Below are 16418 nucleotides of genomic sequence, written 5' to 3'. Positions count from 1 at the left end.
CAATAGATACTTAGCTCATTTAAATGTTATTTTGACAAACATTTTTATCCCATGATTAAATAAATTAAATTAATAGATAAAAATAGTTAAATACATTAGAATCGAATAGAATTGAAATATATAAAAAAATCTCTATGAGTAAATACCCAAAAAAATTAAGAAATAAACCATCAAGCATGATATGCTACTATATTCAATCGCTCAATTCATTGTAAGAATTTTGTAATTACTTGTAAATTTGAGTGGTTTTTTTTTTATTTCGTGAAAAGTGTTTTTATGAGTTTTTAGGAAAAAAAAATTGTTTAATAAAGTATTACACGTATTTAATACAAGGAGGGGTAGTTCCGATATTTAATTAAAGGGCAAGGGTGTTTGATTTGCAATGGATCATCGTAATGTGTTGCTTTTCCCGCGGGGCCCACCAAGACGACACGGCACGCCGACCTATTCGGATGGATGTCCTTTTTTTTTTTAATATATTTTTTAATTTATATTTACTCCACAATTAATAAGCAACAAAAAGGTTTTCTTTATTAAAATAATAACACTAATCTGAAATCTCATCTGCTGCCAAAACAAAAACTTTTTATTTGTAAATTATAAATTTATAATTAGTGCTGGGCATGTGGATTGCACGTGAGTTAGTTTCAATAGAATGATTTAAAAGGTCATAAATAAAATTAAGATTTTCTAATAATGCCAATATTTTTATATTTTTCAAAGCGAACAATAGCGTTTTAGAAAATTTGAAAATAATTTGGAAAAAATAAAACTAAAACATTAACTACATGCTATGGGGAATATTATAAAATTTTATAAATTAAATATATTTATAATTTGCTTACAATTACAATTATATGTGTTTGTTTGTATTGCGTTGTATTTCAATTTAGTTGAGTTCTTGTCCAAAAAATAATAATTAAAATAAAAATATGATGATAAATATTTTTGTTATTTTTTAGTATTAAGAACCAAGAAACTCTACTCTAGCTTTAAGAATTAAAATTTAAAATAATTAAAGATTGATTAAACAGGAAGAAGAAAAAAAAAGGAAAAAAAAAGCGCTAGAAAGGAACTGCTTTTTAATTTTCTTTTTCACTTTGCCAAGTGTGACCCATTATAATAACTTTCTTTATTAAATAATGTTGATATCCTCATATCCCATAGCTACAAAAATTCATTGATTATTTAAAACCCATGAATAATCTGAAATTTTCTTCAACTTAAATTATTGTTCCAAAAACACCCCTTTTTGTGAATATAGAAGTTCTTCTGGCTAAATTAATTAAGTTATTTTGGATTTTAAAATTATAGTAAATAAGATGAATTGTTAAGGCTTGGTGTCATATACGTCTCACGGTCAATAAAAAATCAACAAATCAACAATTTATTCACATTCTCAAAATAATAATTATTATTATTTATAGATTTCAACAATACCATTGATAAAATATCATCAAAACATATTTAAATAAAATAAAACAAATAATGTCATCAAAACTAGGGATGTCAATTGGCCATGGCCCCGACAGGGAATCAATTTTCCCGCCCTATTGAGGCCGAGGTCGGAGCTGAAAAAAATTCCTCATCAGAGCCAGGCCGCCCCAGCCCCGAAATATTAAATATTTAAGTTAAATATTATAAATATCTAAATAAAAATTAGAAAAAAACATATATTTATTTATTTATTTAGCAAATTATTAATAATTAAATAAACATTAGTATAAAAATTAAATAAAATTCTAAACTTATATAAACTATATTACATTTTTTAAATTTTTTAAAATTTTGCAAATAATTCATTGGTGATTATGTATGTTGATATTTTGTGTTAAGCCATTTATAAATGAGTTCTCAATTATTAAAAAATTTTATAGTATTTTTAGCAAATATTTTATAAATTTTATTTTAAATAATAATATTTTAATTTATTAATTGAAGCTGAGATCATCGTGGGGACGGGAACTAGAAAAAAAAATTCGCCGTATTTCGGGTTTGGGGATGAGAGTATAATTTTGAGGTCCAGGCCAAAGAATGCATCCCCTGATGAATCCCCGCTGTTGACATCTCTAATCAAAACCACGCGCACTGGGGGATACAAGGCCAAAACACAAAAACAACAGAGATATGTGCATATCTCTATGAGCATTGAAATTATATATTCATATCTATATATATTATCACAAATTGAAAAAATAAAATAAATAGCATTAGCCTTCTTTACAAATGAAGGCAAAAAATTATTCACTTCAAAAGAAGTTCTTTTGCGAGTTATTTTTCCAAGCAATAAAGAACGTGGTTGGGGGCTTATGAAAGGCAAGAGCTTTGCATGGATTTCTCTAAACAGCATCACTAATAAGACGAACGTGATTGCTGCAATGCTTCTCAACAAACATCTTTGATGCACCTTCTATTGTTCTACGCCAAGTCTGCAGCTCAAAAAATTCATTACTATTTAATATCCTGTATCAAAAACTAATACATCATATCTAATTCTACTTTTAAGTTTCTTAATTTACTTATTAAAAAATAAACAAAGCATATATATATAAGATGACAAAAAGAAGAGTGTGTTGGGGGATCTCGGTATGGCCTTTTGACTCATCAACATTAAAAGAGTCGGTTTTCAAATTAATTCGAGTGAAATACTAGAAACTTTATGAAAAAGTAAAACTTTTCAAATTGGTGCCTTTTGCATGCACAATGATTCAAACTCAAAAATATTTACTTAAACAATACAAAACTCAACTATTGAAGCAATTATTAAATTAAAAGTATTAAATATATTATCCACTATTAAACTCCGTATGTTTTTATTTTTATATTTATTCAGCAATTTATTAATATATTTATTTATTGAATTACATGGAACTACATAGAAGTTAGAAGTTATTTGAATGAAATAATTAAAATATTTTATAAGGGTATAAATGCGAAAAATGATCACCTTCTCCAGTGCGGCGAGAATGCAAGCAATCCCGGCGAAATCCCGATTCCCAGGCTCAGATCGGCCGATCCCCATTTTCCGACCAAGAGATTTTGACCTCCGAGAAGAGATAGGAAGCAGAGTATTCCACTCAGCTCGGCTGCCGCTGATCCTCCGGCGGGCGATCGGAGCATCAACGACAATGGAAGAAGCGCGGATCTCTCGAGCTCCGAGAGCGGAGACGACCTTATTGGATCTATTTTTGCGGTCGATCTGGCCGCGGAGGAGCTGGGGTTTGCGCGTGGCGCGGGGGGAGTCGGAGTCGAGCTCGGCGAACTTGCGGAGGAGCTGATCTGATGAGGCTTTGGTTACGTGCTGAACGGTGGGTGAAGGCTGGGGAGGAGAAGCCATTGGAGAAGGGTTTGGGAGGAGATGGAGGGTTGTTTGGGGATTTGAAGAAGGAGGTTGTGAAGGGAGGAGCGGAGACCGTTTGGGCGGGGCCTGGGCTTGGGCTTTGGGGAAGAGGAGTACGAGAGAAGGGAATATAGCCGTTGGAGTCACATGATTTGATTGTGGGATGAATGGCACTCACGTGATTAGCAAAGGTGTTTTGATTGAGTTTTTAATTTGCCCTTTTAAAATAGCTTGGAAATTATTTATCATGAGTAACGTTTTTCACAGATTCGTAGTGATCCCCATTTTTTTTTTTTTATTAATTGAAGAAATTTTATTGTTCTAATTTCCCTTGCAATATATATATATATATATATATTTTGACAGAGTTAACAAACGAAAAATCAAATGAAAAACAAATACGAAAGTGCATCAATTACGCTGACTTGTTTGACTTCTTAAAGATAAACCTCCGCTATACAACTTTAGAGGAGAAAATGAGAGGTATGCATCACACTGAACTTTTGCATGGATTATAGAATGAATTGTAATATGAGAGACTCGAACTTGAGACCTCTCTATCATAAGTATGAGTAGTTATCAGGGTTCCTCGATATGTATGATTTCTTTCTCCAAACTTATTTGTTGATTTTTTATAAATATTAGAATATTTTCTAATTTAACTTATAACATTTAATATTATTCTTCACTATTCTACATGAAGTTGAATAAGGGAGTCCATTAACACGCTAGAGTACACGACTTAAGTTCGTTAGATGGTAAGGTGATGATTTGATAAAATAACTAGAGAAAATTGGAGAGGGGCATATCGTCTATGTCTCATGTTGCCATTGGATTTACATCCAACAGTTATCATCATCTCACTTACAATACTAATCCGTATTAAACAGTTTAAAACAATACCAAATAGCATTTTTATAATTCTCCATATAAATAATAATCATTAGATAATAATTTAAAATTTATCATCAAATATCTATAGACAATAATAACTCCGTCACACATAGACGTAGTTGATGTTTACACTATATGTTTGTATTAACCATTAGATTTTAATCTAACAATTGTGCACCGTTCATAAAACAATAGTGCTTACAAACAATATACACAATATTTTGATTGAACTGTAGATCGAATTACAATAATACTGTTTCCATAAATAGTGCACAATAGTTGAATTCATTGGATATCTGTTTGGATTTTAGAAATGTTCCTATATGTGCTAGTAGATAAATACTACTGTTTATAAATACAGTAATATTGTTTCCTAAACAATGCACAACAGTTGAATTAAAATTTAATAATTGATATAAACTTAATGTTCCCCGGCCCCCGGGTGCTTATATATATATATATATATATATAAAAGTATAAAACCATTGTTGGAAGGATATTTAAAATTTGTTATTTTGGGGCAATCAGTTGTTCGTTTTCAGACACATGGCCCATAAAATCCCAAAAAATAAAATGCACCGGCGGAACAAATTAGGAAGCAATTGGCATCTCTCACTATTTGTCGTTTAGTCCCTTTCCCTCTCAATCTCTCCATGCTTTCTTTTGTTTGCTTCCTCTCCTTCCCCGCCAAAACCAGAACGATAATGGCGACCTTTTCATCCCCTTCCCTCCCTTCCATGATCCTCTGCAAACGATCTCAAGGTCTCATTCATGACTTCCTTGGAGGAGCTCCTCGCCGGCGATGGCTTCAAGAAGGGCAGGCTCCGGCAGGCTTTGCTACGCTTTAAAGTCGGACAATCCAAGCCCGATTTCTTCCCCCGCCGCTCCCGCTCCAACGTCTCCGATGCCACTCGGAGGCCGGTTGATCCTGCTAAATTCCGTAGAAAGAGCTCCATCCAGCGAGACGCCGGCGAGATCAAACAAGAGTTCGGTGATCGGAAGGGTGATGAAGAGTATGTGGGTGGATTTCCGGATGAAATCGAAGAAGAAGAAGAAGAAGAGATGGGGGAGGTCGAGAGGTTTAGGGCCAGAAAGGCTGAGAAGAATCAAGGGAAACCGAGATTTCGGGATGATAACCCAAGAAGTGATACGAATGAAGATGATCGCAGCTCTCGTGCATCAGAACCCTCGCTTGATGAAGCCGCGATTGGAGCTCTTGTCTCGATTTTGATGGGTAGTCTTCGTCGCTTCTTCAAGGATGAGAATTTTCGAGCTTCGCTCCGCCATACTTGTCTCTCTTGGCTATACCCAAGGGGAGGGAATCAGAAGGATGGTGATAACGATAGCAGAGTCATCGCGAACCTCAGAGAGGCGATCGGCATAGTTGAAGGAGCGGTGAAGACGATGCCTGATCCAAGGGACTTGAGGAGAGCGTCATTGAAGCTCAGCGTTCTCGCGGGATTGAGCTATGGAGATCTGAAGAAGGGTTTTACTGGCGGGATACCGAATTTGCATCTCTCTGCTTGCGCGCATCTCTATCTGAGCTTGTTTTACAGGCTTCAGAAGAAGAACAAGGCTTCAGGGAGACATTTGCTTCAAGTGTTCTGCGACGTGCCTTATCCTGGGAGGACTGTGCTGTTGCTGTCCCTGTGGGAGCGCCTTATCTTTCCTCACCTTTCTCATTTGAAAGCATGGTATGAAAAGGAGGCTGAGTTGATACTGAGGACATCAAGCAGGTTGCAGAAGCTTCAGGCACTGGAGGACGTCTACAACAATGCATTGGATGGTGGCACACATCGATTTGCAATTTACTACAAGGAATGGCTTATAGAGGAGAATGGGGCTAGAGCTCCTCCTTTTCCTTGTGTTGATGTCCCTGATAATCCTTTTGCACGTTGTCCCCCAGAGCCTTCAAATATGGTTGGCTTCAAAGGGGCTAGTTCTAGCAAAAGATTAGATTTGTATTTGGAGGAGGTGGAGGAGGAGGAGGAAGAGGTTGCGGAAGAGCGATTCAATGTTCTCTTGAGAAGCTCTGATCAAGGCCATGATGAGGAAGATGAGGGCGCTTGGAGTAGTTCTCCTAAGTCTAATGAACATATCAAAGAAGATCAGCGTAAGAACCATCACCAGGCAAATGCACCTTCTGATGTAAGTCTTACATTTACTTATTTTTCCTCCAATTCCCAGATGTGTATTAATTGTATGCAAAACTGTCCTGCCCTCGGATTTGCAGATTATATGTGTCATTTTGATTATATGCTGCGCGCGTGAGTTTTTGGGCTCAAGCATCATTACACTTTGGTTGATATATTGGCTTTTTTGAAACTTTCCATTTGTGGTTTCATTATGCTTGATGGTCATTGTTCCGAGCTCTGTAATTTGTTAATTCATTCTTGTAGGCACGGGAATGCGTGGATGAGGGATCTCATATGTTAAACAGACTGAATATCCATGAGCCAGACACTTGCGTTGCTAGTATTGTTCCTAATGCAAAAGAAAATGTAACTGCTTTGGAAAAATTTGCACAGGATGCCTTTCAGGATCAGGTTTTTGATTATTCCAATGAGGTTAGTGTGAGGTATTCTGAGCAATTTTCTGATATTGATCTCCATCAGGACATTGTGATTAACATCGCCGAACTTTTTCCTTTATTTGAGCAATCACGGCTCTGATGATTGGATCTTATGCCTTTGTTTGAGTGCAGTTGACAAGTATGAGAACAAAAACCAAACCTGACAGAAATGGGATGATACCAACAAATTCTCAGATGGCCTCATCTCTGCTACGATCAAGGTATGAATCCAGGGACTATTTTCTTTTAGGCATTAAATCGGATAACTTATTATTCAATATCATTTGCTTCAAATTAAGGTTTATCAATGCCTGACATTGTTATTCCTCCAGTTGTTTGAAACACATTGTTTTCTTTCAAAGTTGCTGAACAAATCACACCATGTTTTGTCAGTGCAGAGCCATCTGGAATTTTTGAAGACATGGATCAGGGTTCTGTGTTCTCTGGTATTCCGAATGATTTTGTTTGCCTTTTGACTGGTCATTTGTTCAAAGATCCTGTTACCCTGGAGACAGGCCAGACTTTTGAGAGAGCAGCAATTAAGAAATGGTTTAAACAAGGCAAAAGGGCATGCCCAGTTACTGGCCGAGGACTTAAATCGTTGTCGATACCAGTGACTGATTTTGTGTTGAAACGTGTTATGGACGAATGGAGATTGGAACAATGCCGAATCCTCTTGGTTTATGCCACCCAAATATCAGGGAGTGTGGTAAAAGGTTACAAATCCAAAGATGAGTTGGCTTGCCTCATAACAGAGAAGATTGTATCTGGATTTAACACAGATGAACAGATGGAAAATGCGAGACATTTTATTTCTCTTGGAGGTCTACATTTTCTTACTTGGAGACTTGAAATGGGGAATCTTGAGGAAAAAATGCATGTTGTTTCCCTTATGCTGTGCTGCATCAAGGCAGATGACAGTTGCAGGAGCTTTTTAGCTATAAATATAGAAGGACCATGGATCCTTGACCTTCTGTACAGTAAAATACTTGATGCAAGGACCAATGCGGTGCTACTGATGATTGAACTGATTTGTTTGAACAGGTAGTTAGCACTTATAAGTTAATCCTAAGTCTGTATTTCACCATGCTTTAGTAGCTTTAGTATTCTTTGAAGATGAAAATGACCACAATGTTTTTGTGTTAATTCTTTCTTAGGAGCCCAGTAATGACCATGCACTTGTACGAATTGTTTCTCCGTCTTAGTGAAGTTTTGCTGATTTGAAGCTATTTTGATGTCTTATCGTATTGTACTCCACTTAAATGGAGAAATGTGTCTCTTATTCAAAATCCAGATACTACTTTTCTCTTCTCAAATGTCTAGAACTACCACTCTCTTGTTCATCAGTGGGGAAATCCATAGTTTGACTTCAGAGGTCAAAGGCAAAATCGTTTCATTTATTCAAAATAAATTGCCCTGACAATTCATCTAATGTTGATTTCTTTTTCATTACTGCAGCAGGTTAGGAATTGCCTCATTCTTGCGCAGTTTGATCACGGAGACCATTGTGAACACAATGCATGTTCTTCTTGTGTACCTTCAGACTTCGCCACCTGAAGAAAGAGCCTTGGTTGCAGTTTTGCTTCTACATTTAGATCTTATGGTATGACCTACCTGATATTTGTATGTCTTTCCTGATGGTGCTTTTCTAGCTGCACTAAATTTATATTTAAGCCTCTTTGTTACCTAATTCAAATTTTATAAACCTTTCTTTTTTAAGCCAAATTTGCATTGAGTTATTCAACACCATACTGAATGTTATAGCATTCAGTATGGGTTAATTGAAACTGTTCTTAAGGCTTCTTTTACTCCTAGTCAATTCACAAAACTCCTCACATTGAAACTGTTTTAGAAAGAGATTCCTCCTTCCCAATATATTTGTCAGAAAGTAATACAAAAAAGTGAGAAATTAATTTTAAAAAAGGAAGAAACAGAAACGTAATATATTACTTGAAATTTAACTTACAATTATCACCGCTTATCATGTAGAATTAAGTTTGGCATCTCCATACATGTTTAAGTAACCTTCAAGAGAAATGTGGTCACAGCTAAAAGATTGAATTTGAGTTGGGGTACCAAAATTTTGAATTGTTATTATTATTTTATTGACCAGTAAAGAAATTTCCTCCTGTAGGTTGAACCTCTAAAATACAGTATTTATAAAGAAGAGGCCATTGATGGCATCATTGTTGCTCTTGAGCACAGTTTATATGATGGGGAAGTCATAAAAAATGCCGTTAAAGCTCTTCTCATGTTAGGAGGACATTTTTCTTCTTCTGGAAAGATAGTGGTCGAGACATGGTTGCTGAAACAAGCAGGATTTATTGCCCATTCTAGCATCACCTCTATTGCTTATGATGGGGAAGCTGAAGAAAATATAACAAAGGTAATGATAAAACTTCGAGGACCCTTTCTCATTTTTGCAGTAATCTCATCGATTTGTCTCTTTTCTCAGAAACTTCTAAAAACGGCAAAGCTATTCTTTTCATGTAGAAATACTTCATTTTTTTCTCAGCATCATTAACATGAAAACTGTTTTACATAGATGAAAAACAAACTTGTATTGGCTTATTCTACAGCAAAAATGTACTCAACAGAGCTGTCATCTTGCTTGATATTAGCCTACATCAAATTATGTCAAATTAGCTAGTATGCTGGGTGTTTTAAGCTCTTTACCCTTTCAATCTCTTCTTTGATTGCCCATGATCTCACTGAGATAGTTGATCTTGAGAAGCACAAAACCAAAGCAAAAACATGACAGGATGAAGCTTTTTTGATAGGCATTGGTTTTATGAAGTTCAATTGCTTAAATATTCAACAGAAACATAATTTCTGAATCTAGACTTATTGCATCTTCAAAGATGCCAAGGTCATTTCTTACCAAGTATTGCTTTTCTATGCTGAAAACAAAATTTTATCTTTTTGTTAAGGATGCCACTGCCTAAGAATTTTCTTTATATCAATTGGTCTCACGGTATTAACTTGTCTTGATTTAGGAAGAAGAAAAGGAACGTGAAGAGTGGTCTAATAAACTGGCTCTTGTCCTTCTATGCAATGGAAAACAACCATTCCTGGGGGCCTTGTTCAGGTGTTTATCTTCCAAGGTTTCTGAAATAGTAAAGGCTTGCCTGATAACAGTTGCTTGGCTTAGCAATTCACTTCCATCATTGTCTACTGCTGGATTCCAGCTCTCTAACTTCACAACTCTAATTCCTATTCTCAAAGAAATCATGATCAAAGATAACCGGATTGAGAACCAGGTCCTTGCATCTTTATCGCTTCTTAATTTGAGCACAATTTATGGTGAGTACTTTGTCCCATTTCAATATATTCCTCCATCCTTTTCTCCTTAATTTTTAATAATAAAAAATTTCAAATTTTTTTTTTCTTGGGTGTAGAATGCAGAGACCTACTGAAGACATTTGCAAAAGAGCTGTTTGTTCCTCTACAAAACCTTGGAGAGGTAACTTGGACTGCAAAACAACTTCATACTGCTATTTACAGTGATTATTAGCATTGTTTGAACTTTCTTAGGTTGATAACATGTTGAATGGTAATGTTGCCATTCTTAATTAGACCACACTCCAAATTTCAAGACTGATTTGGTGAACCATATATATATATATATATATATATATATATATATGCTTGACAAAGTCTACCTTCTTATGAGTACACAAACACTGAGTCACAGTATATAAAACCAAAAAGGCAAAAACTAGATATGATCACCACTAATACAAAGTAAGCTGGTATAGAAGTTCTTGCATTCCATAATCTTGAAGTAATAGCATAAGATCAAGGCTGCATTTTCAGACAAGAGTTGCAAACAAATAATTAAAATTCTAATTTTAGAGCATGAAATCAAAAAACTTGTTAGGCATTCAAATGAATCCAAAATCATATATCAATAGTGACAAAAAATATAAAACCATAAGATCTGATAACAATAAGAAGAAGAAGACCTGGAGGAGGTTGTGAGGGCGAGAAGGGGTAGTGTTACTTAGAGGACATGCCCTTATTTGGAGGGTGTTTAGGGACGTAGAGGGCGTTGGAAAGCATGGACGCCGGGTAGACGACGAACGTCGCCAACGCCGACAACTTAGACAGGAGGACCTCCACGCTCTTCACCGACGCCGCCATCTCTCTCTCGCTCTTTCTACCGGCTTCTATTGGCTAAACTAGATACCTATTTATTCTTAATTTTGCAAGATTTTAAAAGAGGAATATGTTGGAAAAAATAGTAAAAAATTATAAAAATTCTAAATTTCGAGGGTGGCGACTCCACCGGTTCCGGCAAGCGAGCCAGTCGATACTCTAGTTAATGGAACCCTAGTAATTTGATTTTGTGCTGTCCTTGCATCTTCTCTTTTTTATCTTATTTTGGTCATTTTTTTATCTTATTTTGATCATTTTTTCGTTGATGAATTTATGATTTATCTAGTTTTTTTTTTTTTAAAAAAAAATCGAGTTGATTTCGAAAGATTTGTTTAATGTCATTTATTTATTTATTTTTTTTTTGAAAAAGTGGAATGTCATTTTATTTTAATTTTATGTAAAATTTATTAAATTTTTTAGTGAGTCACTAAAACTGCTTTCATTTTCACTTTCAGATTATTGACTCAGATGTCGATTTAATCACTCAACTTTAATTTGATTTCAACGGTAATAAATCAAAGATTTCAACCCCCAATCGATTATACTACTGTCTAAAAATCTAAATCGCCCTCCCATCGACACATTATTTACCTATTGTAGACGTCCACGCTCATCGAAAAACATCCACATCATTCATTCGGAGCTGAAATATCTCGATTCTACTACGAGTGAAATGAAATTAAAATCGAGTCGACCAAATCTGATACAAATCAAGTCATGATCAAAAGTGAAAATGAGCCAAAGTTTAGTGACTTACTAAAAAATTTACCCTTACATTACACTCTTTGGCTTTGTATTAGGAGAGAGAATTGTATTTGTATCTTTTTAAAAATATAATATTGCGGGTTTTTTGTGTTGACGAACAAAATTACAAACATAATATATATTTTATGTTTTCAAAAAACATGCTTGACAAAATACCAGAGATCCGATGCAAGCAAGGCAGAGATGTTGAAAATAAAAAAGTATTCTTAATTTTTTTTTTCAAAATATTATTTTGAATTTCGATATAGCTGTATACTTGCAAAACTTGGTTTCTTTTTTATAACACAAACATGCAAAAATCATGTTATTTGCATAAATTAATTTTTCATAATGAGTATGCATGCATTTATGATTTTCTTGGAGTATATATATATATATATATATATATATATATGAAGTTCATAGTTGTCCCAGTGTGATGCACATGCAAACGCCCCATATGATTATCATCAACTTGCTATTGTTTTCTAATTCATACAATAAAATGCTTTTACTTTGTCATTGTAACTCTAGTGCTCAACAAAGTTACTTTAGACTATCATGACTTGAGTGATTACTCTAGTGCAAAATAGCACCAGCATCAGAACAGCACAGGTGTCTGAGTGTCTCTACTAAAAATCACACTAATCAATGGTTGCCCACGTTCATGCCTTGAGATTGATCGGTTAGACCATAGCTTTTCAAACAAGGAGTGAAACTTAGATAAAAACCCCAAAATAGTAATAAATGCACAACAAAGATATAACATCGTGTGTTTACAACTTCATGCTTGATTGTGATGCATTATCCAACAGTCAAGCAATGGAGTTATTTACATTTTATAATATTTGTGAAATAGTTAATAATGAAACTAAAAAAAAGAAAAAAAAAACTATAATTCCTTTTGGGAGTGATTGATATTTAGGGTATATGGTATATCATATATGATCATGCCATGTCAACTAAAATGGCAATGGAGGCTTACACAAATAATGATCATGTCTTTGATGACACCGCAACTTCCTGTGATAATGCTATCTCCTGCAAATACATCATAAGAAGGTGAGGTTAATCCATACATACATATATATATATATATATATATGTAACTTTAAACATAGATTGCAGTTATGAAGAATAACCCAATAACACAACCCTAGGATTCACTTATTCATTAACTGAACAGTAAGAGATAAGAAACTGAAACAACTTTACCTAAGTCAACTAAATATCTATCCATTGGTGTAAGTAAAATGTTTCTAGGAGCTCATCAAATGTCAATAGGCACAGTTTTGCTTAAGTAGTATTAAGTGTTCCCATAAACTCCATAAATCTAAGTAGAACTTCAGCATATCATCACATATGATACAGGTCTGCTTGTGATCATCATTCACACAGTCCAAATACAAAAGAGAAGCACTGGAAGATATATACTTGCCTTTAGTCTTCCATCCTGAAGGAAAACACATCTTGATGTCAGGGCATGGCCATGGTCAAACAGCCATCCAACTTCTGCTGATACCTCACCAACATTCTTTTCATTCAGTAAACACCACAACTGCTTTGGTAATGCTACAAGATCTACCTCATCTCTGATGGATTTTTGTGGCCTGTCCTCAATAAGTTCACGAAATACATCCTGGAAAACATAATAGGTAACACATGAGTTAAGGAAATCAAAGGAAAAAAAAAAAAATTGGCCGCAAGGACATAGCTGCCACAAATATTGAATAATGCACAAATAAGAGTGAAATCAAAACTTTTGGAGTAAATCTATTCATATAACTTATATCATATCACATACCAATTAATGTCATCTGTCAGTGTGTACATACATCAGGGGCCCAATTCAGAGGACCAGAATAAAGGGAACAACATGATTTATTAAAAGCATAGAGATGATGAGGTAGGTTATTTTTAGAAAACTTAATAGTATCAATGATACTTCAACTGAGCATTTCATATAAAACACATCACAATCAAGAATTGAGAAGTTACTCAATGAGTCCAATATCAAAACAGTGAACTGGAAGTGCTATATCACTAGCTATAAACAAAAGAATAACCAAAATTATGGCATTCACAGAGTACTGAATCTTCAATATGTCAACCAATTGACATCCCTGACAAAAAACAAACAGGAGACTAAAATTAGAGAAAAAATGAGTCCCAAATTAGCAAAACGCAATTCATTTAAGGATCAATGAATCCTAAGCTTGCTAACCGTATGAATACCAAAAAAAACTTGGAAAGCTAAAAAGCATTAGTGCATTAGCAAATGAACGAGAGATATCATGCAAACAAGGTAGGTTTCAAGATACAAACTTTTTCTCCAGCCTGAAACCTCAAAGCGGCCGAAGTAGTACTCTGCCACTCGCCGACGACCTCGGAGACCTCCACCTTCTTTGTAGCTGCAAACCCTGACTCCCTTATCGCACACCCTCCCAACTGCTCCCCATTCCGGAAAGGCCCATACCATTGCTCAGAGAAAACCTTAATCCCGGCCAATCTCATCTCCTTTCCTTCCAACTTCACCACCTGCACAACCCTCACTCTCTCCTCCCGATTCCGGGGATCAACCAAACAATGCTCCAGCTCCAAAACTCCAGCAGCGCGCGGCCAAACAGCGACGTAACAACCACTAGAATCGTAGCCGAACGCCAGAGCCCCATTCTCGAGGTCTCCAACGACGCGCTCCTCGACGCTGTGTCTCGTCGCGGCATCAGCCTCGCAGCCGACGGTGGGAAGCAGCCTGATGAGCTTATAGAAGAAACTCCGATCACCGGATTCCGAAGCGAGGGTAGGGCACTGGGTTTGCCAATCAAAAACCTCAACTCCCCACTCACGGTAAGCCTCAGGGACGACGTTCTCCGGGAGCTCGATCGGCCAGCCAGCGGAGGTGAAATCAGCTCCGAATCCGTCCCATTCGCCGGAAACACGGGCGGAGAACTCAGTCCAAACTGGAATCAAAGGTTGCGTGGGTTGGAGAACTGTGGTCGAAGCTGAGGACGAGGACGAGGAGGAGGCGGCGGCGGAGAGCTTGGCAAGCTTCTTGCAAGGCAGCGATGGAAGTCGGAGGGGAGAAGAGGTGACTAGGGTTTTGATCGGAGTTGAAGGTTTGGTTGGGTAGGAGAGAAGGTTGCCGGAGAGAAGCATTCTCTCCGATTTCTCTCTCTCTCTCTCTCTCTCTCTCTCTTTGCCTGTGCTCTTCTTCTTGTGTGTTTGTAACTTTGTATGTGTGATGCGTTGAAGGAGAAGAGATAAGGAGGCCCATGGGCTTATAATTTAGGCCCATAACTATCCATCTGGGCCCTAGTTGAGCTTTTATGTTTTTTGGGCTTTGTTTGGATGCCCATAGGAAATGGGACCTAAAGCCCATAGCTAATTTGTGTGTGTATATATATACATATATTACTTTTTGTGAATAAATTGTGGTTTATTCATTTTATTTATTTATTTTTAATTATAAAATACCTAAGAGGTCTTTAAATGATTTTTTCATTAAAAGAAGAGGAAACGGATGTTATATTTACAAAATAAAATTCTTGAACTATTTGTCTCATGGTACATGTCCTATTGTTTGTTGGGCTCCTGGATCATATGTAAAATGCCATTTGAAAGAGCTAGTCAAGAACTCTGTTGTGTAAATTTTATATAGTCATTCAAAACTATTGTATTTTAAATATGACATTAAGATTTTAAAATAAGTAAACCAGGATTTATATATATTTTAATTTTTTATAAAAAATTATTGACTTTTCAACATCTACTTCATGATCTAATCTAATATAATCATGTAAACTTGTTATCAATTATATGTATATATCATGTAAATTAATAAATCAATGAATATATATAATATATTTTTAATATAAATGTGAACAAAGCCATGAACTCTCAACCATTAAACAAGAGTTGAACCCTTGACTTTTTACTTAAAATGAACTGCCACTCTTTTTATTGTGGATTGTGATAAATGAAAATGAATCAACTAGTCTTATTATTCATTTTTGTTTTTATAAGAGAAAAAAAATTAATATGAATCAAAATTGTCTCTTTTTTGACAAAAGTTTCCTTCACTAACAATTATTGAAACATAAATAACACATTTCTAACAAAAATTAAAAACCATCATCATAAAATACATCAGACTCAAACAATCACAAAGACAATCATATACACAATTATTAAAACCATTTTTTTTTTTTTTGCTGATTATTAATTGAGAAAAAATAAAAGCACTCTTAAAATTAAAATAAAAAGAACATATAATTGGAAGTTGGACCCCCTAATAATTTTTCCATCTAAATTTATTGTGCAAATAACTCTGCCATAAATGAAACAAACAATCCACAAAACATAGAGATTCTTCATCATTGTCCTCTGATACCGAGGCTGCAAACCATGTGGCCTCCTTCCAAACAAACAATTCATGCGGTTCTGTTTCTTCCACAAAACTTGCATCTAAATGACCTTACAATCAAACAATTAAAAAATTAAACAGGGCCTTGTGTTTGTTTCTCAGGACAAGTAATCTTTCAAACCATTAATTGCATCCAATTCAAATCAATATTTTCATTCAATCAGTGATTCCTCATGTTCCTCTTTGTACACGCAACCATTATAATTCAAATATGTGGAGAAAATTCAACACCAAGAGCAATCAATTAAATTGAGAAATAATTTCAGTACTTTAAACAGAAAAAGAAA

The 16418-nt window shown here is 35.2% G+C and overlaps 3 protein-coding genes across 4 annotated transcripts; 1 reads left to right on the top strand and 2 right to left on the bottom strand.

The window, feature by feature from the left end:
• Window positions 1-2134: 2134 nt before the first annotated feature.
• LOC120276330 lies at window positions 2135-3457 on the bottom strand. The gene is made up of 2 exons (XM_039283053.1): window positions 2948-3457; window positions 2135-2429 (listed from the first exon to the last, which is right to left on the bottom strand). The coding sequence occupies exons 1-2, from the start codon at window positions 3335-3337 to the stop codon at window positions 2340-2342; spliced, it is 480 nt and encodes a 159-aa protein (XP_039138987.1). The 5' UTR covers window positions 3338-3457; the 3' UTR covers window positions 2135-2339.
• Window positions 3458-4881: 1424 nt separating this feature from the next.
• On the top strand, window positions 4882-13125 carry LOC120275761 (putative E3 ubiquitin-protein ligase LIN). 2 transcript variants are annotated; one of them, XR_005541148.1, is made up of 8 exons: window positions 4882-6382; window positions 6634-6801; window positions 6939-7027; window positions 7200-7850; window positions 8265-8409; window positions 8941-9192; window positions 9803-10269; window positions 13080-13125. XR_005541148.1 is itself a non-coding variant. In XM_039282451.1 (8 exons), the coding sequence occupies exons 1-8, from the start codon at window positions 5006-5008 to the stop codon at window positions 10318-10320; spliced, it is 3105 nt and encodes a 1034-aa protein (XP_039138385.1). In that variant the 5' UTR covers window positions 4882-5005; the 3' UTR covers window positions 10321-10326. The 2 variants fall into 2 exon arrangements, 1 of the variants encoding a protein (XP_039138385.1); XM_039282451.1 differs by lacking the exon at window positions 13080-13125 and having other exon boundaries at window positions 9803-10109; window positions 10205-10326.
• LOC120275762 lies at window positions 12428-14931 on the bottom strand. The gene is made up of 3 exons (XM_039282453.1): window positions 14034-14931; window positions 13147-13347; window positions 12428-12749 (listed from the first exon to the last, which is right to left on the bottom strand). Exons 1-3 carry the CDS (start codon window positions 14862-14864, stop codon window positions 12705-12707), a joined length of 1077 nt encoding a protein of 358 aa, XP_039138387.1. The 5' UTR covers window positions 14865-14931; the 3' UTR covers window positions 12428-12704.
• Between the last annotated feature and the right edge of the window lie 1487 nt (window positions 14932-16418).

This window comes from Dioscorea cayenensis, chromosome 14 (assembly GCF_009730915.1).
Source record: "Dioscorea cayenensis subsp. rotundata cultivar TDr96_F1 chromosome 14, TDr96_F1_v2_PseudoChromosome.rev07_lg8_w22 25.fasta, whole genome shotgun sequence".
NCBI classification, from domain to species: domain Eukaryota; kingdom Viridiplantae; phylum Streptophyta; class Magnoliopsida; order Dioscoreales; family Dioscoreaceae; genus Dioscorea; species Dioscorea cayenensis.
Note: the sequence above shows the minus strand (reverse complement) of the source record. Positions and strands in the feature narration are given on the sequence as shown.